The sequence below is a fragment of the Amia ocellicauda genome, chromosome 2 (assembly GCF_036373705.1).
Source record: "Amia ocellicauda isolate fAmiCal2 chromosome 2, fAmiCal2.hap1, whole genome shotgun sequence".
Taxonomy (NCBI): Eukaryota; Metazoa; Chordata; class Actinopteri; order Amiiformes; family Amiidae; genus Amia; species Amia ocellicauda.
The window spans coordinates 6774554-6802536 of NC_089851.1; the positions used below are offsets into that span (position 1 = coordinate 6774554).

General features: G+C 37.2%; 1 protein-coding gene across 1 annotated transcript; it reads right to left on the minus strand.

The window, feature by feature from the left end:
- Positions 1–1092: 1092 nt before the first annotated feature.
- ghrhrl (growth hormone releasing hormone receptor, like) lies at positions 1093–21945 on the minus strand. Its single transcript, XM_066688806.1, has 13 exons — positions 21868–21945; positions 13805–13907; positions 12971–13078; positions 12482–12579; positions 8831–8928; positions 6774–6906; positions 5679–5832; positions 4519–4579; positions 4122–4191; positions 3245–3336; positions 2573–2702; positions 2428–2469; positions 1093–1194 (listed from the first exon to the last, which is right to left on the minus strand). Exons 1-13 carry the CDS (start codon positions 21943–21945, stop codon positions 1093–1095), a joined length of 1269 nt encoding a protein of 422 aa, XP_066544903.1.
- Positions 21946–27983: the final 6038 nt, after the last annotated feature.

Here is a 27983-nt window from a genome sequence, read left to right on the forward strand (position 1 = left end):
GGGTCATTATTATGGCATGAATGGCAGGAGCTTCAGTCACACAGACGCTCAACTGGCTCGTGTTCTGGACAAGTGGGTGAGTGCATGTGTGGCGACACCAAGAGAACAGGACAGGCCTGACTGCTGGACCCCTACAGTGAGGGGGTCCGGAGGCTCTGTTATGCTGTGGGGGGCATTTTCCTGCCATGGTTTGGATCCACTTGTCCCCTTAGAGGGAAGGGTCACTGCAAATCATGACAAAGTTATTGAGTGATCACCTTTATCCTATGGTGAAACATTTCTGTCCTGAGGGGAGTGGTCTCTTCCAGGATGACAATGCCCCCATCCACAGGGCACGAGGGGGCACTTAATGGTGTGATGAGTATGAAAATGGTGTGAATCATATGCTTAGGCCTTCGCAGTCACCAGATCTCAACCCAATTGAACACCTATGGGAGATTGTGGACCGATGTGTCAGACAGCGCTCTCCACCACCATCATCAAAACCCCAAGTGAGGGAATATCTTTTGGAAGAATGGTGTTCATCCCTCCAGTAGAGTCCAGAGACTCTACAATCTGTGCCAAGAGCACTGAAGCTGTTCTGGGGCTCGTGGTGCCCAACACCTTACTGAGACACCTTTATGTTGGATTTTCCTTTAATTTGTCACCCGTCTGTACAAAGACTATTTAACCTAAGATTTAGTCTGTATCTGCGTGTATTAAGTCTGCATTTGTTGGGTCATTCTGTACTGACAGTATTACTGCACTTTGAAATGTTTATAATGTAAACTGAGAGTCGCCTGGATAAGGGAGTCTGCTAATGAATAAATAATAAACTTTAAATTATTTTGCTCCCAGTTGTGTTATCTCAAATCATAGACACATTTCTGGACAGCGCTTCATTGATTTGAACTCTTTTCCAAATGTGCAAACTCTCGATATCATTTCATAATTGAACACTTTCATTAGCTTATCAATAAGTATATCAAAAGCTATTCTGTTTATCCATTAATAGACTTCTTACATATTAAGCAAGAAGATCAAAACAACCAGGAGCTTGGAACACATCATAATATATATATATATATATTAAGAGAGAGAGAGATATTTATGCTAGAATGGGGTGTCCATTTGACTTCCTTTGGCCACGGCAGGAACCACCCCGTAACTGTTCTCATGCCATCGCATAAGTTTCCTCTGGATCTCCATCTGTACCTGAAGATAAAGTGAACAGTGGGATGAAAAACAGATTTGTATTCAATACATTCAAGCAAGTAGTACATTTGATGATATATCTTCTTATTAGCCATTTTTACCTTTATATATGGCATAGGGGCTATACATATACTATACTTTACCACAAATAAACTTTTAAATGTAGTAATTATCATTCTAATCATGAATGCGGCTCCCCAGTCAGGTACCATTTTGCTGTCATATAAAATACACGTACAGCGCACAGTGATCAGTATTACAGACGTTAAAGGAATAGCCTTTTTTGGGTGTGTTAAATAAACCTTAAAAAAAACATGAACATTGGATATGAATGTGCACACTTGTCAGGATCTATTTCTGTCCCTATGGTATAACTTATATATATATATATATATATATATATATATATATATATATATATATATATATATATATATATATATATACACTATGTATTTTGAAGTTTGATACCATCTAGTGGCAAGAACGTTTAAATTTGAAATTACACTTCAAGTTATCAACATAATGGCCACTAGATGGAGACAATCGACAATTGTTACACATTTAATATATGTATGCTTGTTTCACTTGATAATTATAAATAAATATCTCTCTTGCGATGAGAGACACAATGTGATCCTGGCAGATATCAAATGTAATTCTTCATTTTTAACTGTTTATTTACTTCTGAGCACGTTAGGTATTTTTTTTAACATTATCAATAAACACTAATTTCAAATCCTGCAGGATGCATTTCCTGCTAGTTTCCTGCGTTCAATGTGTATTGACGTCCTATGATATTGCAAGTTATTGATTATTCACAATCAATATTTATTCACCTTCAAATTCCAGATTTTTTGTTGTTGTTTTTTTTCCATGCGATTTTCGCATAATTCATCCCAATAAACATTTACATTTTGCATTTATTTAGATCAGGGGTTACCAACCTTGAACCTGGAGGAGCCCCTAACCTCCTTGTTTTTGTTCCAGCATTACTTAATTGAACCTTAATTTAAGTAACAATCTGCTAAGATTTGACCGTTTAAATTGTGTAATAAAAGAGTTGGTTTTTAATAAGTTCTTTAAGTATTGAATTGTATAACTTAAAACCCCTACAGTTAGAAGGCTCTGATTTAAGAAATGATTAGGTCATTAAGAGTTCAATTAAGGTAAGGGGTCCCCAGGGCCGGGGCTGGGAACCCTTGATTTAGATCAACCATTTTAATGACTTACTTCTTGATTGAGAAAGCAGTAGAGAACAGCTACTATGAGACCCTAGAAAAAAGGGCAAAGCTATTTAGTAGAAAGTTGTAACATGCAATACCATACAACATGTTTCTGTGCATTTGATGTTATATGTGTCCAAACAAATGGTTACCTGGAATGATCCGAAGCAGAGCTCTATGTAGAGACGCACACCAACATGTATGTAATCCGGCAGGAAGTTAAAAACCACGTAATGTGTCCCAAAGAGTGGGATGAGAAGAAGAGTGGACTTCGTCAGGCGCCTGCAGGAACCAAACAGAGTCATGTTTACAGGGCCATGAATTGAACCCGTGACGGATCTGACATACAGATGTTATGGCTCTTGACTGGATGCCGTTCTACACGTGAATCTGCTGTGTGAAGGGTGTCTATGCAGTAAGAGACTTCACAGGAGGTATTCATTCATACATCACACATGTGAGGATTACACACTGCTATCTGATTTTATTTTATGATTTTATTAAATGTAACACTCAGCCCTGCTAGTTTCATCCAGATTGGAAGTGCCTGACCTACTTTATTAGTATTGTTCCCCATGTGTGTTTTATAATCCAATTATGAATGCATATTTCCCATTACTGTTGGAAAATTAGGTGTTTCTGTTCTATCGCACAGTCGGGGGGGGGAGGTGCTGCCAGGAGAGGACCATTTATATTGAAGGTCACCTGTTTAAAGGAATAACATTTAGGATGGAAAAGGTGAAAACAACCTCCTCAAACAGAATGCTGTAATCAATGAATAGAGAATCTTATATCCAAGTATCACAGAAGTGACATGTTTTTACCTGTATTGTGAGGAGTTATTGAACTGAATGAGGCGGGGGTTCAACTTCTGGAGCAAAATTCGGATGATGTTAATGAAAAGGGCAAAGTTGACCTGTTTAAATTAAGAAAATACGTTAATTTTGACCATCCTTTTCCAAAACAAAGTTGCACGTTTCTTCTTTGTTTACAGAGTTACAGCTGGATGCGCTCAGTAGAAACTGATTTCAGACATGAAGGAGTCTGACCATTTGAATTCTGGCTTGGCAATAAAATGAACACAGCCAAAGTGTTACCATCTATACATACTTTCTTTAGAATGATGGTTCTCAGTCCTGGTCCTGGGGACCCGATCTCCTGCTTGATTTCGGTATTTCAATTCCTTCATTGAACCAATAATTGGCCTAATCAGATCTTATTCATAATTGTAAACCATTGGAGATGTCAAAGTGAATATAAAACTGTATTAGGTATGCAAATTCTCCAAGGTTCAGTAATGCACATGGTTCAGTTAAGGTTTCTATTAATTAACTGAGGGCGCAGCTGGATCAAAAACCAGCAGTTCTCCAGCTGATACAGTTCTCAGGCTGAAGATAAACAGGAAGTAGCAGTAAAATTGGTCCTTTAACCTGCATGCATACTTTATGCATTCAATTATTTTCGGTTTTGTATTTTTAATTAATTTAGAATGATTTATAGATTATAGTATTGACTTTGACATTATGGAAATGTTCTGTGTTGATCAGTGAAAAACTCCTGATTAAATCCATTCTGGTTTCATGTTGTAACACAATGATATGTGTCCAAGGGGGGTGACTACTTTTGAAAGCCACTATATATATATGTATATGAAGAATGTGTTCCTTACACTGATAATGAATGTAAGAATGACAGACTTACTCCAATTGATACTGTAACGGGTCCTTTTATTATCCACCAGTAAGATGAGTTTTCATTAACATCCCAGCATCTATTAAACACACACACACATATATTAATGTTGTACAGTCACATTATAAAGCAGTACAGACACACATATACGGTATCTAGGGCTGGCTAATGAGTAGACCCCCCACAAAAACAATATTTGAAGGTACACCCGTCTGCAAATCCCATCCGAGTATAAACAATGGAAACACAATTGTGTCACTAAGGGAAATACATGTTTTCCAGGTAATCTAAATCTAAGCGTAGCTCGCGTAAACTAAACCCTAGACAGGGTTTTATACTGATCAGCTATCTCAAGTGGAATGTAAAGCAGAAAGTAACACTAATAAGAAAAATACATTGCACTCACTCTGTATCTTCAAAATAGACCCTGGATATCATCCAAACAATTATGAACACAGTGGGGACCCCTAGAGAAGAAAACAGAGTCACGCTGCATCAAGAGTTGCTTTTGAGAGCAGATGACTGGACAGCAATACTGGCCAATCTGATCTCAGATAACATATTACCCATTGAATATTAACAAATCGTGAGTATATTAAGAGGAGTGTTCTCGAATGACTAATTTAGCATCACAGCGGAACTGAAGTAAAATAAATGGACATCCAAGCATGAGAATTCATTTTGAAATATGCGACATTGGCGAATACATGCAACAGCACATTTGTCTCAATGTTTACATCAGTCCAAAGCAGAGCGCAGGGATCTGGAAAGTGATTGTTATACTAAAGCCTTCTTCTCATTTACATTGATTTAAGCGTATAAATATATTTGAAGAATGCCACATTGAAGTTTGATATTGACTTTATTTATATATATATATATATATATATATATATATATAGATTAAAGTCTGAAATATATATTGAAGTTTGATACATAGCTAGATACAATATTCACAGACAGTTTGGCAGCTAAAACAATGTAGTCTTATGGTACACACTGCAGTGTATTTTTTCTCCTTATTTGTTAAGCCACATTACTCTTTCTTAGAATGTGCCTGTGTCCAGTCAATGTATATATTCACACTCTGATCTATATATCAAATATCAAATACCAGATAAGAGATAAGAATCAGGTTGTCTGTTCACAGGGCACGTATGAGGCAACTCTAAGAAAGCCAATGACGGCAGAAGAGTGATGTGTCAATTCCACTCTAACCCCTTGTGCTGTAAAAAATATTTTAGATCGGATAGTGTTTCAAATCTTGTTGAAAATGTGTGGCCCTACAAAAGCACATCACTCTTCATGAACATGATCTTAATATTGTAACTCATGACCCTAGATTCATCATTCACTGCTTCTGTTCCTCTTTCTTGAGGTCAGCTTGTGTTCTCATTAAAATCTGGGCAAGTTTTCACTTTACAACTACGTACGAAAACAGCTTTTTCCTGATCTGAAGTTGACCTGTTTTCTTTAACTGCCAATCACATGGGTTTATTGGCACACAAAAAAAATAAACATACGGGAACATTGAGGTACTGATTGGTGAGGCGTAGCGGCACATACCCCAGCCCAGCAGCACAAACCACCAGACATATTTTCTCTCTTGATGAAAAGACGACAGCAGTAGAGAGTTGAGGTACAGTGCTTCAACCAACAACCAGAAGAAATTAGTCATAACACAGTAATGACAGAATACCACTGAAGCCTTACACCCCACCTAAGAACAGAGAATAGTGCGATTCAGATATTGATTTTATTTCAACATTGTTTCATAAGACGTCATCTTTCAAGTGTGGTTTCATGCGAGCATTTAAACACTGTGAGACCACAATGCTGTTGCCAAGGATTATTACATAGTAAACATGATTTTAAATGTCTCAACTTTTCTGTGAAATCCTTTATAAAGGCGATCTGCAAATGGGTAATTTAGAAATAAGAGAAGTCACTGAAAAACTTTTTAAACATACTATTGAGCTGCAGTTCATTGCATTGAAATAACAATTGATGTGACCTAATCCTAAAATACACAACTGACACAAAAACAGGCAACATACAATTTTATCAGACAGATCCTTAAGAAGCAGCTATTTCATCCAGAACTGCTTAATTCCCAATTTACAATCAAAGGTAAATTATATATTTTAACTTCTAATAGATTTTAAATGTTCCTTGCTTTCTTTCATTAGACAGAATTGATCAATCTAACCACAGTCTATAATAAATTATGCATTTCTGTGTTCGGATTGAAGTCATGCATTAGAGAGATGTGTTTGTTTCATGGTAAGTGATGTGTTTCAGAGGCAATATACGCTGTCAGGACACTCATGCTAATACATTTGTGATCAATTAATTTTCTCAGTGAAAAAGGTAATGATGCGTAAATATATATTAAACTTCAATGGTGATAAGATATTTTGTGGCAGCTCTTTATCCTGGTGAATGAAGCATGTTCTGCACATTTGTCCTCTCTTTTATTTTATAGTTTCATTGGAAAGATTAATTAACATTAATTAAAATAACAAAGGGAATGGATACCTTTGTGCAAAAGAGAAATGTTCTTAGAGGGGGAAAAAATCTAAGAAGGAAGAAGTAGTACAGAAAAATAGACCTTAAACATGTCAAGCAAATACAAATACAGAAGGTGGAGATTTAACTTACAGTGGAAAAGGTACAATGATCAGTTTCTTCATTTGCAAACAGAATGGCGTCCTTAATGAACACTGCCACAGCTCTCAGGATGAAGGTGAGAAAGAGCTGGATATGAATATAATTCCTCGCACAGTGAAGTCTCCTGTGAATCGATCAAAACCAATACATCTTTAACTGTGTTTAAACAATTTTAAATGTATAACAATGTAAATGCATAAACTTAAAACAAAGACAGATGCACTTCAGTAAACAGCAGGTCAAATACAGTCTGTATCCTGTACTCTGGAGTAACTAGTACTAGTAAGATACTAAATATATTCACTATATATTCACTAAATTATACAATTAGCTTGAGAAAACACAATGGGATGAATGATTTGCATGATGATAACAGTACTAACACTAACATTTTTTTTAATCAAACTAATTTGTACATTTTGTACACGGTAGTCCAAATAAGAGTGAAAATGAAAAAAAGTCTCCTATGTAAATAAGAATTGCTAATTATACATAACATTTAAAAAAAGCTATAGAAAAAAACAATGAACTCAGGGTTTATCTACATACAAACTTTATATAAATGATCGGTTACACACACCTTCACTGAATTAAGTGCTGTATTAATAGTTACTAAAGAAACGTTAGTTCTGTCACAATGTGTCTGCATTTATATTTTGGTTGTTTTGGGGTATTTGACTACTAGGGGTATAGTTTCGCTCTCTAAGGTATATATAAAATCAAAAGGTTGGCCGCTCTCTGAATACTTTACTTTTTCCTCATGGTGGCTTTACATTTAAGACATCTTACTTCCACAAAATAGAAACTTGCTATCAATTACTAAACCTTTAAATTTGAATCTGTGGTTGGACCACAGTTATGATTTAATCTGGCTTTAGGTGTATTTACAGGAGTAATTGTAACTATATTTTAAATAAAAGGAAAACAAGAAATACATGTTTTTTGGGGAATGACATAGTTGTCTGTTGAAAGAGCTCAGTTAAGTCTGGCATCCCTCATTTATTGAGTAACCATTTGCTTGTTGGAAGCACTGCTAGTCACACTTTATCTAATATATGTTGTTTAATACACTTTTCACATTGTCAAAACATTCACAACTGTGAACAATGCTTGACTTCGTTTTACAGTGCACTTCACACACAGATCATTTACTCACGCTGACGTTAACTGCAGTCAATCAAACAAGTGTGAAAGACGGAGATCGTTTGAAGCACAGATGGGACAAAGTTCAGCACAAGGGAATGATATTGTAAAATGGAATAACGGTTAAGTGCATCCTTCACATTTCTCAAGGGAGGACAGTGCTTTTCGTTGTATCAATTATCAATTAAAAAAAACTATTGTTTCTGTGCCATTGTAGTTTAATTTAAACAGCCTCATGTCATATTAATGAAAACAGATTCCTTGTTGTTATATTAGGAAAGAGCCTGGCATAAATACCAACAAAGGACAATAGTGATCGGGACTAAATCCTCACTTCGAAATGATTTGGCAGACAGCGGGGCGTTATCGTTTTGTCTGTGATTTACCCAGAAGAGTTAATGTGATTCCTTTCATATATATATATATATATATATATATATATATATACTGTTTAGATATCATACCATGTCATTCTATTAAAGGTGTACTAATTAAATTCCAGAGAATATCTTGCCATCTGATCTTCATTGCTGCTTATTGTTTTTTGGGGGTTTTACATCATAATTATAATCTGCCACTATAAATACTGGATCAGTTCAGAGAGGTGTTATCACAGCGTGACATGAATTGATTAATCCTGGTTCCACGGTATCTGAAATTGTCTTCCATGTTTAAACAGACCTGTACCGAGAATGTGTTTGAGGCTCACAGGTCTGACAGCAACAGTTACAAATAAATAAACAAGTACAAATATTATTCATGAGTTGTTTCAGGATAGATGATTCTATTTGTTTAGTTCGTTAGGAAACTATTATTAATGGATACCACATAATGAGCCCCTTTAAAGATGATCGAGATGGTGAACTAACAGTAAGTAGTTACATTACAGCTGGTGACTGACTTACCTGAAGAGGAGCAAGATTACAACAGCAACTGTGAGAAAGACAATGGAGGCTCCGTATCCAACTGTATAAATCACCTTCACTGTGGTGAAATACGACTCCTGCAACACAAACACAGAGGGATGCTTTATCAATAGTGTGACTGAACTACTCATTTATGAATTATATTTTATCAGTAGTGATCCAAGGATCCTATCCAGTCTGTTTTAAATGTTCCCAAATTTTCAGCTGCAACCACATCGCTGGGGAGTTTGTTCAGATTGTGACGCCTCTCTGTGTGAAGAAGCGTCTTCTGTTTTCTGTCTTGAATGCCTTGAAGCCCAATTTCCATTTGTGTCCCCAGGTGCGTGTGTCCCTGCTGATCTGGAAAAGCTCCTCTGGTTTGATGTGGTCGATGCCTTTCATGATTTTGAAGACTTGAATCAAGTCCCCACGTAGTCTCCTCTGTTCCAGGGTGAAAAGGTTCAGTTCCTCAGTCTCTCAGTAGGACATTCCCTTCAGACCTGGAATAAGTCTGGTTGCTCTCCTCTGAACTGCCTCTAGAGCAGTGATATCTTTCTTCAAGTGTGGAGCCCAGAACTGCACACAGTATCCAGATGAGGTCTAACTAGTGCATTGTACTGTCTGAACATTACTGCCCTTGTTCTCAATTCTACACTTTTGACAATATACCCTAACACTCTGTTTGCCTTTTTTATTGCTTCCCCACATTGTTTGGATGGAGAAAGTGAGGAGTCCACATAGACTCCTATGTCTTCCTCATGCGTTACTTCCTCTAGTTCTATTCCTCCCATAGTGTAATTATAGTGGACATTTTTGTTACCTGCATGTAATACCTTGCACTTGTCCACATTGAATTTCACCTGCCAGGTGTCAGCCCACAACTGAATATTATCTGAGTCCCTCTGAATAGCCTGTGCTGCTGAGATTGTATCTGCTGAGCCACCTATTTTAGTATCATCTGCAAATTTGACAAGTTTGCTAACTAACCCAGATTCCAGATCATTAATATAGATTAGAGCCCTAGTACTGACCCCTTTGGAACTCCACTAACAACCTCACTCCAGTTAGAAGCGACGCCTCTAATCGACACCCTCCGTTTCCTATACATTAACCAGTTCATAATCCATCTACTTACATTATAGTTCAACATTCTTTGCATTTTGTTTCGTCTCCACCCCTTTTGTATGCACTATAAAACCTTTTCTTTCTCTTGATATTTTTTTACATACCTCTATTAAACCATTTTGGCCAATGTTTTTTGGCCCTCAATTTTCTAAGTTTAGGTACAAAATTCTCCTGAGCCTCAAGTAATATATTCTTAAAATATAACCATCCATTTTCAACTAACTCTGTATTCAGTGTGCTCCAGTCTACCTCTTCTAAGTGCCGCCTCATACCTTCAAGGTTTGCTTTTCTAAAATTGTAGACCATTGTTTTAGACTTGGACCTTGTTTTTTGAATTGGGTGGTCTGTAACACACTCCTGCTACTAATCCTACAGATCTTTTATTCAAAAGTTTAACCCACAAAGATTCTGTTTCGTTACTGGGATCTAATTTGAGTTCTTCGGCCTCAATGTCATTTTTCACATATAATGCAACCACACCACCTCTTCAACTTTGCCTGTCTCTCCTAAACTGTGTGTATTCTTTCAACTTGTATTCATTCCCATAATTTTCTTAGCCATGTTTCTGTCACTCCTACAACATCATAGTCACCCGCTCGCACTGTGGCTTCTAGGTCTAACATCTTGTTCCTTATACTCCTGGCATTGAGGTACAAACTTTTAAGGACTTTCCTACTAGCAGTTTCCCTTTGTTTTCTTTCCTTAGTGGAACATCTCCCATTGTCAGAGCTCCCTGCTCCCCTGGTCCCTAGTTTAAAAGATTCTCAATTACTCTGCACATACGCTCTCCCAATGCATTAGCCCCCTTCTGTTTAGATGTAGACCATCCGGTTTGTACAGGTCCCATCTATCCCAGAAGAAAGAACAATGCTCCATAAATCTAAAACCCTCTTCCCTACACCAAGATTTTTCCTAAGTCATTGGTTCCAATGTGGACCATGACCAGTGGATTCCCCCCCCCAGCTTTGGCCAGTAGCCTGTCTACTAGTTTAGGGAGATCTGCAACCTGAGCACCAGGCAAGATACCAAGCGAGTCTCCTTGTCACTGATCTACACCTCTAAGAATTGAGTCTCCTACTATAACTACCTCCCTCTTCTGGGGGGGAGTGGGTGCTCTGGTGCTCAACTGCCCTCCCATCACCCTCTGAGCTGTCACTGTCCAACTCGGTGTCCAACAGTTGGAACCTGTTGGGCATTTCTAGCTCTTGGGGTGTCTCTACGGGTTGTGCGTTCCTTTCCTGCTGTTACGACCTACTGTAACCCAGCAGTTCTCTACGCTGTCCTGTTCTGAGGTCTCAACCTTCCTAGGTTTTGGAATGCACACCATCTCTCTCATGGGCTGGTTGACCAATTCTTCTATATCCCTAATACAGCGCTGATAAGCAAGCTAATTAAGGCAAAACTAAAAACAAGATTAGGAATGCTAAGACTGTCTAAAAGTTGAAACACAACAACATAGCTTTCTCTCTCACCTGTCCTGTCTCTGACTTTGACATCTCCTAAACATTTCTATGTTCTACACTTCCTTTCCATTGTCTCAATTTCGAAGCCCATGTTACTGAGTAGATTATACTGCAATCATATACTACATTATATGGCTTGTTGTGCCAAAATATTAATAAGATTTCCATTTACGAACTTTTTAGTCTCATTTGAGAAATTATCTTTTGCATTGTGTGCCACATATAATTGGAATTATTACACAGATTTTCTAATTAAATGCTTTCAGTACAATTACATTTTTAATTAATCTGCTCCGTTACGTATGACATAATTACTCTGCATACTAAGAGGGTACGCTGTTGGGTACTGTTGGGAATGGATGGCAACCACGCTGTGAAATATATACATTTATTTTTCCTCCTATATATTTTATGCCATTTTAACATTTTCACTCTTTCAATGATGTCACATATTTTGGTTTGTTCTTGGATCTGTTCATTTCTTTCTCTCTCTTCTTGTTATTATATGCAAATCTCTCCATCCTCCTCTGTGTCATCCGTAGTTTCTGTAACATTTTTGCATTTAGAGACCAGGTTCCACAGCCATAAGTGAGCACTGGTAATCTGCATTGATCAAATACTTCTCTCTTCAGGCAAGTAGGTAGATTTCCTTTCAACTGCAAAATATATATAGTAGATGGGACCCTTCAGGACTGTTGTCATGGTCATGAGAGGGACTGCAGTATTATTTGTGTGTGTGTGCGTGTCTGTCTGTGTCCCTCAGTTATGTGCATTGTGAGGCGGGGAAGTCTGAATTTATTTGACAGATGTCAGATGACAGAGTCCATTACTGTTTTTTTCCAAAATACAGACTCAGATGATACATTTTTACGTTTACACCAGACTTTTACAGTAAGTAAGGTAAACACATCATCTTTCAAAGGTTATTCATACACTTTGTCTTACTAAAATCAACATAAAGGGTTACGCAGAACACCGCAGTATCAGGATTGATCGGACAGATTTTGCATCTTTATGAAAATGCTAGTGTAAATGTCTCCTGTTTTAATTAAAATATACTCACTTCTGCAGCTGGTATCTCAGAGTCCACACTGCAGGCGATGTCGTACGGGGGGAAGGGAACGGACCACCCATCACTAGTGCAGTTCCTGCTCACTGTACCTATGACAGAGAAGAGACAGGTTGGGAATTCCCTTCATAGACTGAGTACACACACAGAAACAGTTGTGTTGAATACACAATTAAAGCAGTGGATACAAAACATTAAAAGCAGGTTTTGCATTCACTGTGTAGTACTTCTCAAAGTTGAATAGGCTCAGTTTTCGGCTACCAATTGGGTAAGGGCTGCTATTACAAGAAGGTTTGTATTCGTGGCGTACACTTTGTTTGGGTCGGTGTCAATATGAGCAGATCTAGAACTGATTTCGGGTTAATGTTAAGGAAGTTAAATCACTGTCTTTGGTTAGTATTAGGATGTAGGAAAATTATTGTCAGAGTCAAAGGTGTTGTATGGGAAAAGTGTCAACTGGATATATTACTGATAACCAATTACCTAGATTTTTCATGAAGAGGGAAAAAACTGAAGGACACGAGATGTTGACAGTCTCACCCACAGCTGCACTGGGCCAACATAGGACGGCATCCCAGGACTGCTCACAGCCTGGGGGGAGAAAAATACAGACAAGAAGCACAGACATACAGACAAAATGTTTTAATTAAAGCAACACTTTTTAATTGTATTATGCTTTTATAATTTCAACCTTGAGTAGCAATTATATTCAAAACAATTCAAGTCATTGCTTAAGCTTCACCATATCACCACAATCATGTCTGAGGAGATGGATTCAATTGTCTAATGCTTAATTAAATGTGGTCCAAAATGCTGGTGTTTGTTTGGAACTGTAAACTAAAAGGTTGCTTATATGGTCCAGAAACTGCAGATTTATGTATCCGAGAATAAACAGAAGTGTGTGATATTATTGAAAGGATGAAGATATTAAAATGTCAATGGGCCTGACAGTTTTAAACAATTAGACAAAAGTGGAAAACAGGACAAGATTTAATAAGATTTCCATTTACCAACTTTTTAGTCTCAGATTGACACACACCGATTATTTAAAAAGCCTAAAGTTAATAATTTGCTTTGTGCTAAGTACTAATCCTTTGTTATGTATTTAAAGAAGGTTCTCCGTGTGGTCATTGTTGTGATTCTGCACTATTGTAACAGGTCACACTTGTGTTTGCTCTTGGTTCAGAGTTGATTTAATCCACAAGGCCAATTTCTAAACAATGTTGCTATGATATTAAGTAAATAAATCAAATGAAGAAATAAAGAAACACAAGTAAACTAAGACACAAAAATAAAATAAAAATTCTAAACACATACCCACAATTGTTGGATCATGTTCTGCAATTTCTTTCAGGCAGCTCTTTTCATCTTTTTCCAGTTGAAAAATGAATTCACACTCAGGATGTAACCTTGAAAAAACCTACAATTGATTCAAATGATCAGGGTTAAGTGGCAACAAACACAATCTTCCCAGATAAGCTTCTGGACTTGGTTTCAGGCACCTCATGAAAAATGGCTGTGTTGTGTTGTTCGAAGTAGTGTGAGCGAGTAAACAACTGCAAAATAAACTGTACCACCAAAGGTAATATATTATTTCACAGAGCACGATAAACACGTTTTGCAAAACATTAACTTGCTGTTTCTTGTTTAGCATTTTATAATAAAAGAGCATCCTGAAGCAAAGCCTGTAAATTGGAAATGTCTAGTTAGCTAAAAAGGCTAAATTAACTTGAAGTGTGCTTTTGTACAAAAGGTAATAATACAGAAAGCTGGTTGTTCATCAATGTGCTTCTGCTGTTAATAGGATGATTGTCACTGGGGAAAAGATAAATTAAGTAAAGTACGGCACCAGTACCTTTCTGTTTGTTCTTGACTGCCGATGAGCTCTCTGTATACATTAGTGATGTCAGTTTTTGCATAAGCTAAACATTGTAATTTTATATATGTGTGTCTTAGAACAGAACAGAACTGGCCTGCTGATCATAAAACATATTAAACTACATTCTTTAATTGTATTGCTATAATTGTTTCGAACCTCTTATGGTGAGCTTTCATGTTATAATCGGGGTTGTCCAGTTTTTATTACACCCATTTCTAGCAGTTCAATGTATTCATTTAACTAGGGTTTAGTGCACACATTTTGATTGGAATACATGGCAAATGTAAACTGTAATGTCACGTGCCCCAGTAAGAAGAGAGTTATAACGGCTTGATGAACTTAACTTATTTTGTTTACAGATTTAATTCCTCATTAACTTTGACTGTATTCTTAGAGGATAATGTAATCTACATGCCTTCCTTTCAGATAACACAGAGCCAAGGATTGAAATAGACATCTACACTTTTCATATAAAAAAATGGAGGGAATAGACTATTACTGGCAATGCCATCACATTTATGAAAACCAAATTGCCTGCATCAGATGCAAGTGTTAACATTCAAGTGTTTGTCTTAATTTCAAGCTTGCAAACACAATTTCTATAATATAGGGTATTTTAAAGTGGACATTTGTAATAAAGGCACTTAGGATGCAATAGTTTTATTTGTTTGCTTTCTGTGTTTGGTGTTTGGGTTAAGAAATAGAGAATAATGAAGGTATGAATCAGAAAAGATGTGACAGAAAAGAGAAAAGACGTGGAAACATCTTGGGGAGGCCTATATACACTCACCTAAAGGATTATTAGGAACACCATACTAATACTGCGTTTGACCCCCTTTCGCCTTCAGAACTGCCTTAATTCTACGTGGCATTGATTCAACAAGGTGCTGAAAGCATTCTTTAGAAATGTTGGCCCATATTGATAGGATAGCATCTTGCAGTTGATGGAGATTTGTGGGATGCACATCCAGGGCATGAAGCTCCCGTTCCACCACATCCCAAAGATGCTCTATTGGGTTGAGATCTGGTGACTGTGGGGGCCAGTTTAGTACAGTGAACTCATTGTCATGTTCAAGAAACCAATTTGAAATGATTCGACCTTTGTGACATGATGCATTATCCTGCTGGAAGTAGCCATCAGAGGATGGGTACATGGTGGTCATAAAGGGATGGACATGGTCAGAAACAATGCTCAGGTAGGCCGTGGCATTTAAACGATGCCCAATTGGCACTAAGGGGCCTAAAGTGTGCCAAGAAAACATCCCCCACACCATTACACCACCACCACCAGCCTGCACAGTGGTAACAAGGCATGATGGATCCATGTTCTCATTCTGTTTACGCCAAATTCTGACTCTACCATGTGAATGTCTCAACAGAAATCGAGACTCATCAGACCAGGCAACATTTTTCCAATCTTCAACTGTCCAATTTTGGTGAGCTTGTGCAAATTGTAGCCTCTTTTTCCTATTTGTAGTGGAGATGAGTGGTACCCGGTGGGGTCTTCTGCTGTTGTAGCCCATCCGCCTCAAGGTTGTACGTGTTGTGGCTTCACAAATGCTTTGCTGCATACCTCGGTTGTAACGAGTGCTTATTTCAGTCAAAGTTGCTCTTCTATCAGCTTGAATCAGTCGGCCCATTCTCCTCTGACCTCTAGCATCAACAAGGCATTTTCGCCCACAGGACTGCCGCATACTGGATGTTTTTCCCTTTTCACACCATTCTTTGTAAACCCTAGAAATGGTTGTGCGTGAAAATCCCAGTAACTGAGCAGATTGTGAAATACTCAGACCGGCCCGTCTGGCACCAACAACCATGCCACGCTCAAAATTGCTTAAATCACCTTTCTTTCCCATTCAGACATTCAGTTTGGAGTTCAGGAGATTGTCTTGACCAGGACCACACCCCTAAATGCATTGAAGCAACTGCATTGAAGCAACTGCCATGTGATTGGTTGGTTAGATAATTGCATTAATGAGAAATTGAACAGGTGTTCCTAATAATCCTTTAGGTGAGTGTATATTGTGATATTGTGTGGGGTGGGGGACATGTGCGTCCAGCGATTAGGGTTGAAAGTCACAGTCAGGCCAGTCGTAGGAGGACACAACAGTGAAAGGCAACTGTACCAAAGGCTGTATAATGAAAAAAAAACCTAGCCTGGGCCAGAGCTGGCTAACACTTTCACCGTCATTTCCCTATATGCCCTTGGGTCCCTACTCGGTTTCCCCAAATACCCGCTCAGTAAACTCCCCAGGGCAGCTGGGAGTTGTGAAGGGGGTCATTATCTGTCATCGGGGTTGCTATCCATTCCAAGGTCAGTAAATAAGCGGGTCCTCAAACAGAACAGTCATATCCAGTAAATAAGCACTCCGAATGCCCACCTTGCTTTTGCCCTCAGGTAATCATCACCATCATCGCATATCGATCCACTGCTGGATGAAGGCTCCCCAAGATGTTTCCACTGGCTTTGATTTACAGCTTCTCCTGTCATGCCTGCAAAGTTTTTTTTATTTCATCTTCCCATCTTCTATGTGGTATTTATATAGCTCTTTTTCATCTCTTGGGATTCAGTCAATAACTTCCTTTGTCCATCTTTGATCTGTTATTCATGCAGTGTGTCCGGCCCATTGCCATTTTCACTCTTTCAATGATGTCACATATTTTGGCTTGATCTCGGATCCATTCATTTCTATTTCTCTCTCTTCCTGTTATTCCAAGCAGACATCTTTCAATGCTCCTCTGTATCGTCTGCAGCTTCTGTAAAATGTTTGCATTTCGAGACCAGGTTTCACAGCCATGAAGCACAGGTAGTGAGCACTGGTAGTCTGCATTGATCAAATACTTTTCTCTTCAGACAAAAAGGTAGATTTCCTTTTATAGAGCGCGGTTTCTTCGAAAGGCATTCCATCCCATTCTTTCGATTCCCTCAATAATATCACCATCTGCACTGATTTGTCGTCCAAGGTAGACATAACTTTCGACTTCTTTGAGTATCCGTTGATCTATTTAAATTATCTTAGATGTAACAAAGCTGTTAAACGTGAATTTTGTATTACTCAGGTTCATTTGAAGCACACACATATATATCAATGTTGCTTTCCTTCAGCACTGTTCAGAATTATCATAATGAAAGCAAATAATGTGCAGTGATCCTGCTCTTTAATGGGAGCGCTGAATGTCACAGGAGTCAAATGCACCTATGATGAAAAATTGCTCAGTCTTTTCCAACTGACACACAATGAATACATTTGAACAGAAAATGTAATTTTCTTTATTCTATTCACACGCCAATCTTATAATTAATATTTTTAATGTGACAGGGATATGAGTCATGTACTGTCTTGAAAATGAGATCTTACTAAACTCATTAATGATAAGCAATTAGCTACGGACAATGAAACCAGGCAATATGGAAGACATGCTTTTCTTAAGCCAAATCCAATCATATTAAGTATTGATATTATGTAAATGATTACATCAAATGCAATTGCAAATTAATTAAAACATTCTGAAAGCAGCATTTTAGTACTATAACAGAAAAACATAACAAAACCATAACAATTAGAAAACTATCAATCTGCCCAGTAGTGAAACTGTATTTAACACATGGCTTCCTTGCTCCATCTATAAAATCCATCCATATATGATAGAGTTTTAAGTAATTTGAAATGCTAAGTATTAAACATCATCTTAATTATATATAAGGATACATATATTGCAACTCTATAAGGAATAGATTGACACAGGTATGCATACTGGGGTCCAGAACACTTCAAAATGTTCATCTACACATGAATAAAAAATTATAAACTTGTACCCAATGGTGGTTTAATTTATTATCAGAAACCTCTTTCTACTTCATATGAATAAAAACATGACAGGATTTGTAATTGACAGTTCAGGAGTAGGTTGAAGTTTTGATTTGTTCTAGAACTTAATCTGACATTAAAAGTATAATCATATTTTGAAGACCTTTCTTATGGAAAATACTTTCATGTGTGCCTTTCATCCAATTTCACTCAGACATATGTTATTTTTGTGTTAAATTTAATAGTTTTAAATGTCAAAGTACGGCTTTGATTTCAAATAATAATGACATACCACTTTGTACTTAAAAAGACACATTATGATTTAAAAGTAAAATTAACGTATTCTTTGTAATTCCAGTTGACAAGAATACACAGGGATGTCAGTAAAATACGTTTCAAGACTCATCCAGGCGAGGTTAAATCTTTTCCCTCCATCCTAAAACCCTTGGATGAATAGTAAAAAAAAAAAGCATGATAATACATAAGATTTTAAAGCAAACCTTAGATATTCCTCCGACATTTCCGATTACGAACGGTAATGGAAACAGCCTATCTCTGCTGGTGGTGTATTGTACCAGAGGTCAAGTGTTAAGTATTAAATTAAAACAGAGACAGGATCAAATATGAAGGAACAAAAGAAAACAATAGACATGTATCACATTCATTCTTTTGCAGTCCCAACAAACTAGTGCAGTTTTACAGAAGTCCATCCACACGAGGATCCTTCAGTCGAGCACACGATCTCTCTGTCCTAACTGAAACCTTAAATTTATATCTACTGCACAGAAATGATGGAATAATCCTAAAGTAATCCCCCACCATAGACCTCACAACACACAAATACCAGTGCCCTGTCCCAGTATGGGGAGTGATCTCAGTTAGATGTGCATTTATACAATAAACCGTGTTACACCGTGTTAACCTGTGTTTCTCCAGATCAGTCCAGCAATTAGAGACCTATTTTCATGAATAAGATGCTTTGAAGTAATAAGGGTTATTCCTGCAGACTACAGCAGACTGCTGTAGTTTACCAGAGGCTAAGCCAGTGATTCATGACTTCTTTAAATCCCACTGCAGCTCACAGTTTTGCCACCAGACAGACCAAATATATATTATTTTCCCCTAAAATTCACCCATTCAAGAGCCAGAAAAAAATACTTCGATGTGCTCTTATTAGGGGGATGACGTGATAAACGTGGATGTTTTCTCTGCCTTAATGGCTCTGATCATCGGCTGGCAGGTCTTGTCAAGTGATTATGGTGGTTATGGGTGAGTGCAGGATATAAAAAGAGCTGTCCTTGGTGCTGAAAATACATGCAAGTGGAAAGTAATTCAGACCAGTCTGCTTGTTTTGTCAACATAGACATAGGAAATGCTACAATGAAGTTAGGTCCATACATATTTGGACAGTGACACAGTTGTTATCATTTTGGCTCTGTACGCCACCACAATGGATTTGAAAGGAAACGAGATGTGCTTTAAGTGTAGACTTTCATCTTTAATTTGAGGGTAGTTACGACCAAATTGGGTGAACGGTGTTGGAATTACATCAATTTTTATATGTGGTCCCCCCAATTTTAGGGGCTCAAAAGTAATTGGACAAACTAACATAATCATGAATTAAATTGTGAGTTTCAATACTTGGTTGCAAATCCTTTGCAGTCAATGACTGCCTGAAGTCTGGAACCCATAGACATCACCAGATGCTGGGTTTCTTCCCTGGTGATGCTCTGCCAGGCCTGCACTGCAGATGTCTTTAGTTCCTGCTTGTTCTTGGGGCATTTTGCCTTCAGTTTTGCTTTCAGCAAGTGAAATGCTGCTCAATTGGATTCAGATCAGGTGTCTGACTTGGCCATTGCAGAACATTCCACTTCTTCTCCTTAAACTAGTCTTGGGTTGTTTTCACAGTATGCTTCGGGTCATTGTCCATCTGCACTGTGAAGCGCATTCCAATGAGTTTTGAAGCATTTGGCTGAATCTGAGCAGATAATAGACTCATAAACACTTCAGAATTCATCCTGCTGCTTTTGTCAGCAGTCACATCATCGATAAATACAAGGGAACCAGTTCTCTTGGCAGCCATACATGCTCATGCCATAACATGCTTCACAGATGAGGTGGTATGCTTCAGATCATGAGCAGTTCCTTCCCTTCTCCATACTCTTCTCTTCCCATCATTCTGGTACAAGTTGGTCTTTGTCTCCTCTGTCCATTGGATGTTGTTCCAGAACTGTACAGGGTTCTTTAGATTAATTAAAATAATAGTTTGTCTTGAGAACAGGAACCATGATCATTTGATGACATTCTGTGATTAATTTCAATAAAGGACACCATTTAGTAAAAACATTTGTGATTGGAAGTTTGTTTGTGTGATCAGATATAAATGGAGTAAATCTGAGTACAGATGCTAATGTGGATACACTGTGTGTACACAATGTATCAGCCTCTATACCTATGTCTGCCCCTCACAGTGTTAGTCAACCACGCTGCACTGCCTTCCCTTTTCAGATGTATGATCATCTGTCTTTGAAAAAACATTTACGTTTTTGGTATTTGTTGATTATAAAAGATGTGTATAACTGCCAGCTGTTTTATTTAGCCTATTTAACCTATTCACCTATTTAACACAGCACATAGTACAGCCTTATAAAGGAAAACATTGCTCCCACTTGTGTATCCTCCAATGAACACTTAGTACACAACTACAGTAACACTCTTAACTCTGGGAACAGAGGAGAGTTCTCCACCAGCCAGGGGTCAGACTGGGCTGACAGTGAGTTGACGTTTGCCATGCCATTACACGTTGCATTATGTCTCACTGGGATTTCTTCCTGAAAGCCTGGGGTCGATTGAAATCGCATGGAAAATCCATACGCACTACTAGACTTTTACCTGTTGGATGGTGATTGTATATTAGTTTAATTTGTAATGTTGATAACACACACAAACAACTGGGGTCACTTCTAGACTCAGGCCTTCATTGAGGAGATAAAGCAAGGCTTTAGAAAAGGCATTGAGTACATCTCATCAGCACACTGAAAACGTGTTTAGAAATAAACTGGGACCCAGAAAAGGTTTCTCCCAAACAACATCAAAAACACATCTGATACACACTGCATCAAGGTACATTTCTTCCATGCAAAGTTTAGGCAACTGTAATTTAACAAGAATAATGCCACGTCTATATTGTCCAAATGGTTAGTTCTGTGAGCGTTTCATTTAGTTCGGTACAGTAACGTGTAAATGAAATAAAATGATCGTTAACTAGTTAAGCGAAGTTACCTGAACCCACTGCCGTCTCTACTGCAATCGTTTTCACATGTCATTAATGCATCTGTCCGGTATACACAATAAAAGTTGAAAATGCACATGCAAGTACTTGTTTTTTGGGTGTGAATCCATTACTTCTTTTGGAAATAAAGATGACTCTCACATTTGTGTGAACCATAGTACACGTTGGTTTACTTTCCATTGCGCTCAAAGATAAAACTATTAAAAAGTACTTACATGCGGCGCCAGAGGCAAAGTGCAAAAGATCCAGCAGGCAGAAAGTATGTGCATGTTGTATGACAGTGATTTGCAAACCTTTCCCCAGTTTCAATGAATCCCACGTCCTGTATCGACAAATGTTCAAGTTCAATTTAAATCAAAGTTAAATCAATAACACAAATAAATAACAGGTAGGGACGGACGGGGGCAAAAATGAAGAGTTGAGCACCTGGATTCATTTCCACTCTCTGCTCCAGAGCTGCCTGCAGCGTGCGGCTCATCGTGTCAATGAGACAGAAAGTGGAGGAGGAGCCGTGTCTTGTTTTCTTTTTTTTCATTGCTGGATGCTAGAGCTTTTTATTAATACTATGAACTTCACAACGAAATATAAATGCAAGCCACAAGCTTATGCATGTAAGTATTCCTGCATTTTGGTATTGTCTGCACTTTCCCCACCGCACACAGTGAGCGATTAGAAAAGTCATCTAATAAGCTTTTCAGTCATAATTGAAAAGTTGTATGTCGTTATTAATGAGCACACATATCAGCACAATCTCAGCAGTGCCTATTTCAATTTCCAACATGACGTATAGTAGTGCTGTAATCCACGCGTGTCATTGTAAAAGCGGATACTCATACCTGCCCTTTCACGACACACATTACGTGCAGCTGAATTCAATTGTATCCCTTTATCCCCCCTCATTAAGAAAATAAACAGTCTAAAAACAGGATTCTTGGGTTACAGAGGTTCACCAAGCACAATACACCTGAGTCACTTTATTGTTACCCCCATTTCAGTGTAGCTAATGAACAGAGTACTAACTTTCAAGCTCAAATGAAAGCCATGCAGAATTACCTTTACAATTTATTTTCAAAATTGAGACTCCTCTGGAATTGGAGTTACAGATCAAATCACCTCAGTCCTGTTCAGCCTTGTGATATAAAAAAAATAATCTTTCAAAGGCAGCATCTTCTGACAAGCCAAACTACAGATACACAAAGAGTAATAGCTTCATATTGGGGTAAAGCCACTGTGTACCATTCCTGGGGTTAAAGGTGTCTTTCCAATACCAGATGTCTAATGATGAATGTGTCAAGTGGCACAGCAAGGGATTAAACTTGCTCTGAGAAACAAATGGCAGTGATATTTCAATATTGTAAAAGGAAATCACATTATAGTATGCAGTATGTTTTCTATTCCTATGAAAGAGAGTGAAAGTATTGCAGGTCTTCCCAGTAACCTGACATTTATCCCACTGAAATTGTATGTCTGGCATTTTGAGAAAGAATGATTCAAGGAAAATGACACAATGAACTTAACCTACGTATGTTGCATTGCCTTTGGAAAACGTTAAGACGTTTTCATTCATATTCCTGTAATTGTGAGTTGAAGGTTCTGGTTGGGAGGTAATTATTAGTGTTTTGCAAGATGGTGTGTATTCACTTAGCAACCCTCACTTCAAATCCTTCCGATGAAGTTAGAGAGCCAGGGTTACACTCTGTTCCCCAGTGTCCATTTGATCTAATTATTATGTCTGTGAAAAACCAGGCTGAGCAATTAGTGGGGAGATCATTCATCTATCTTTAGTTTTTCAGGTAAATATATATTTTAAGTAAAGAAATGAAATTGCACTTTAGTTTTTAATTTAATAAAAACAATAATGTGAGTTTAACCTTTCTCTTATAACTCCTACAGAGAAGAGCATTATTTTAAAGCAGACCCTTTTCAGGCTGACTTGTTTTTATGAAAGTGTTTAAATATATTAAGAGGAGCGCAAACTAAAGTTAGAGAGTCGGGGGCCTTGCTTAGGGGTTTTAATCGAACACTGTAGTAGAGAGAACTTACAAATAAAATGATTTATAAAAGAAAAGGAAGGAAAAGTTAAAGTCAACCACCACCATGTCTCGTTGTGTTAGTGTGTATTGTTATTTTCTCAACATGATATTTGTAATCAGCTTAGTATACTAGTGAATGTACATTTGTTTTTATTAATTGAATATTATTTTGATTACAAAAATGTATTTGATAGACCAGTTTCAAACATATTAAAAATATCAAGCAGTACTATATGAGTTCTGGAATACTATTATAATAAAACACATACTAAATTTCTAATAACTTGTATTGATGCCCTATAAGTAGAAAAGTATATTTATTGTGTACATTTATTTGTGTGAACATTCATCTACTTAACAATGAGACTTGGGTTGGCCATGGTCTCTATCCAAGGATTAAAACAGTCATGAAAGAGTATATGGACATATACTTCAGAGAGCCTGAGGACAATTATTAGGTGATTCTTTTTTTCTTTAAATGTGCAATATAATAGAAAGAAAAATTATTTCTAATAAAAACAATGGGCAAGCAATTTCAATTCTATTGAGCAGGGCATTCAAGTTAGCTAATCATGTGCATGACAATAATGAGTTTTGTGTCTAGATCTTTTTAATGATAATCACGAGTCACATGTTTTGTTTTGTACTGTAACAAATACATATTGTAGCTGTGATCATTCTGTATTAGTTCATGGTCCTATAATTTGGTAAAAGTTTAATGTCAATTATCAAAGAGGCATTCAACAAAACTTATTTACACAACAGTGATTTCTGCTGCAGTAAAACCTGTCAAGAAAAAACACACTAAAAGAGCAGGTAATCACCATATTTAAGGTAATGACTCTCTATGATGGGATTTGTATTCTCAAAGCATCACAAAATGTACTCTTATTATAGAATAAAAGATTAAGACCTTTGATTACCAACATAAAATTAAGTGAATAGAAACCCATTCCATTAAGCACCTTACAGACTGCTGTCAGACCTGTTTGGTTTGAAATAATGAGCTTATTTGGTAAAAAGGCACATAGAGCTTTTCAAATATACAGTGGGGGAAAAAAGTATTTGATCCCCTGCTGATTTTGTACGTTTGCCCACTGACAAAGAAATGATCAGTCTATAATTTTAATGGTAGGTGTATTTTAACAGTGAGAGACAGAATAACAACAAAAAAAACCCCAGAAAAACGCATTTCAAAAAATTTATAAATTGATTTGCATGTTAATGTCACTGTATACATCACATAATAGCCATGATGAAGAATTTATCTCAGATTAATAAATGGACATGTAATTGCTATTCTATTAAGAAGGACATTCAAATAGTTATGCAGCGAATCATATACATCTACATGGTAATAGTTTTTTGTATAAACCTTTTAACTGATGATAATGAGTCACATTATCATTATTATTATTATTATTATTATTATTATTTCAAAATAAATGTTATAGTTATGGTCTAATCTTGTACATTACTTAGTTGTTTAAAGACCTGAGTTATTGTATATATCAAACTAATACTTTCCTAGAACCTAATTATTTCCTAATTATTTTTAACAGTAGGGGTTTTAAGTTAAGTATAAAATTGTATAAGGAAATTATTAAGAAAGCAACCAAATCAGTTTCACAATTTAAAGAGTCAAATGTATTCAAATTACTTCAATTAGTTCAATTAAGTAACTGGAACAAAAACCAGCAGGGTAGGTGGTAGTTCAGGACAGGTTTGAGAACCAGTGCTTTAAGCTATTCTGGATCTCTCCAATGACACCAGCCCCACAGCCTGGCTACTGACGCTTCAAGCTGCCTTTTCTACGACTCAGACAACAGACTCACCCATTTGGGGTCACGTCGCTCTAGGCCCCAGATCTTCCGCCGTCCCTCAGCACGGCCTCACTGCCCCTTAGCTGCCTCACAGGTCGACCATGGACCACCCAGCATCTGCACCTCCTTCCAAGATCTTCTGCCGTCCTTCGGTGCATCGTTAGATGACCATCAACACCCCCTTGCTCATGCAGTCAAAATCCACTGGCAGCCTGCCTGATTATTTTACATTTACATGAGTTTTATCAAGTTTAGCTTTAAAAATGATTTGGATTCTAATAAGAGACTCACAAAGTAATTTCCAAGGTGTATTTCATCATTTCAATTCACTGTGAACATTTAAGACACAAATAACAAAGAAGAAATACAAAGGACATAAATGGTTTGTTAACCTAACAGACTTGGTATCACCTAGGGGGCAAAATGTTAGAGGTGCCAATTTGTGTTTATTGTCAATAGTAACAATTTGAAACCTTTCTGGACTGGCAGCTTAGTTTTATTTCTTCTATTCTGAATGTTTCTGGTGTTTCATAACATGGCATTTCTGAGGTCATTGTTCTTGTGTTTAAAATAGTGATACAATACACTAAAGGAGTTTTAATATATTAATTTCTTTAAAATAAACTGTAACTGTTATTGGTATCATATCTACTGTATTAGTCCATGGTCCCAGACTGTCAGTACAAGTTTAGTGTCAAAATGTATATCAAATAGCCATTCAACAAAACTTACTCAACAGTGACTTCTGCTGCAGTTAAAACTGTCACGAAAAAAAAAAAAAAAAAAAAAAGTACAGGTAATCACCCCGATTAAGGCAATGAGTGTTTGCATAATGATATGTGATTTATTTTCGCAAAACATCACAAAATGTACAGTTCTTTATCGAGTAAATTATTAAGACCTTTGATTACCAACATAAAATTAAGTTAATACAAACCCGTTCCATTAAGCACCTCAGATACACAGCTGTCAGACCTGTTTCAATTGAAATAATGAGCTGAAAAAAGGATTCAGGATTCATGAAGCTTTTAAAAAATATCACACACATTAGTGGCCCTTTTGTATTCTGCTGTAATTTTGTAGATTCCTTTGCCTTTCTGATTTGTCCATTACAGGGCTGTGCAATATTTTAAAATGGGAGCAGTTCTCACATTCTTTAAACATTTCATCATGAACCATTATTTTCATGTCATTTCAAGTCATGCATACCCTTCCAGGTTTATAATGCCCTAAATCCCTAATCAGATAATATAATCTATGCATATCTGATGTTGTCATTTTCACAATAATTTAGTCAATATAACCAACTGACCTGAATATTAAACACATAGAAAAAAATGTATTACAAGCAAAGCACAAACAGGGCCAGTTGTACTGGCATATGATGTGACTTTCAAATGGTATCATGGTTATGTTACATTTGTTTGTTTTTAATCGTGTATCAGTGTACTGTATATCTTCCTAAAATAGTATGTATTTGACCTGATTACCTGATTGGCTTTCTGGACTAAATTAGTTTTTGTTGCGAGACTTTGGGATTGATTGAAGGGAATTCTCTGGCAGCTTATTTCGGGTTTTAGGGAGAGGGCACACTTTAGCATAGGTTTTACATTAGTTTTACTTTGTTTTAGCACTGAATTATTAAAGGTTTGTTTTAATTAGAATAATTAATACCATTTCTAATTAATACCAATAAACATCATATACCCTTTATTGCCTTGTATCTGCCTGCTGGGAGTGCAAGCGTTGAACCTGCCTGGGGGAAACCAAGTTGGGGAGTGGTCGAGGTCCCTCCTCGTCAATACAATAACTATGGCGGTGTAGTCGTCTATTTTGGGGTACCAACACATGTCCACTCCTGGTGTTGGTGCCACCGCACAGAACATGCCCAATTTTTGATTACTAAATATTTATCTTCTCTCAAACTCTGGTACTTCTGTTACAACTTCTATTCATCTTATGGAACATCGTAAATACAATTGAATGGTTATGGTCCTTTAATTAAACTGATATATCAAATAATGCATTAATGTACAGCTTCAAAGGTTTTACTTTGCCTAAATATCATTCATATTTACCTCTTTTAGCATGAATGTTAAACTAAATGTAAGTGTCCAATCGATTATTAACTGTTATTAACTAGAATATAACTACTATCTATCTATGCTTTTTGTAATCTATGTTAATGATCAGGACTGTGGGATAGTTAGCAAACTTGTCAAATTTGCAGATGATACTAAAATAGGTGGCTCAGCAGATACAATCTCGGCAGCACAAGCTATTCAAAGGAACTTGGATAATATTCAGTTGTGGGCCGACACCTGGCAGATGAAATTCAATGTGGACAAGTGCAAGGTATTACACGCAGGTAACAGAAATGTCCACTATAATTACACTATGGGAGGAACAGAACTAGATGAAGTAACGCATGAGAAAGACCTAGGAGCCTATGTGGACTCCTCACTTTCTCCATCCAAACAATGTGGGGAAGCAATAAAAAAGGCAAACAGAGTGTTAGGGTATATTGTCAAAAGTGTGGAATTGAGAACAAGGGCAGTGATGTTCAGACTGTACAACGCACTAGTTAGAGCTCACCTGGATACTGTGGACAGTTCTGGGCTCCACACTTCAAGAAAGATATCGCTGCTCTAGAGGCAGTT

What these genes read in the sequence shown, in the direction of transcription:
- ghrhrl (XM_066688806.1), bottom strand. Translation starts at nt 21,945, where the DNA reads ATGAGCCGCACGCTGCAGGCAGCTCTGGAGCAGAGAGTGGAAATGAAT. An exon ending in AACTCTTCATTTTTGCCCCC is followed by an intron (nt 13,908 to 21,867) that starts GTCCGTCCCTAC and finishes AATCAATTGTAG; the next exon opens with GTTTTTTCAAGGTTACATCC. An exon ending in AATAACTCCTCACAATACAG is followed by an intron (nt 2,703 to 3,244) that starts GTAAAAACATGT and finishes TGGTTCCTGCAG; the next exon opens with GCGCCTGACGAAGTCCACTC.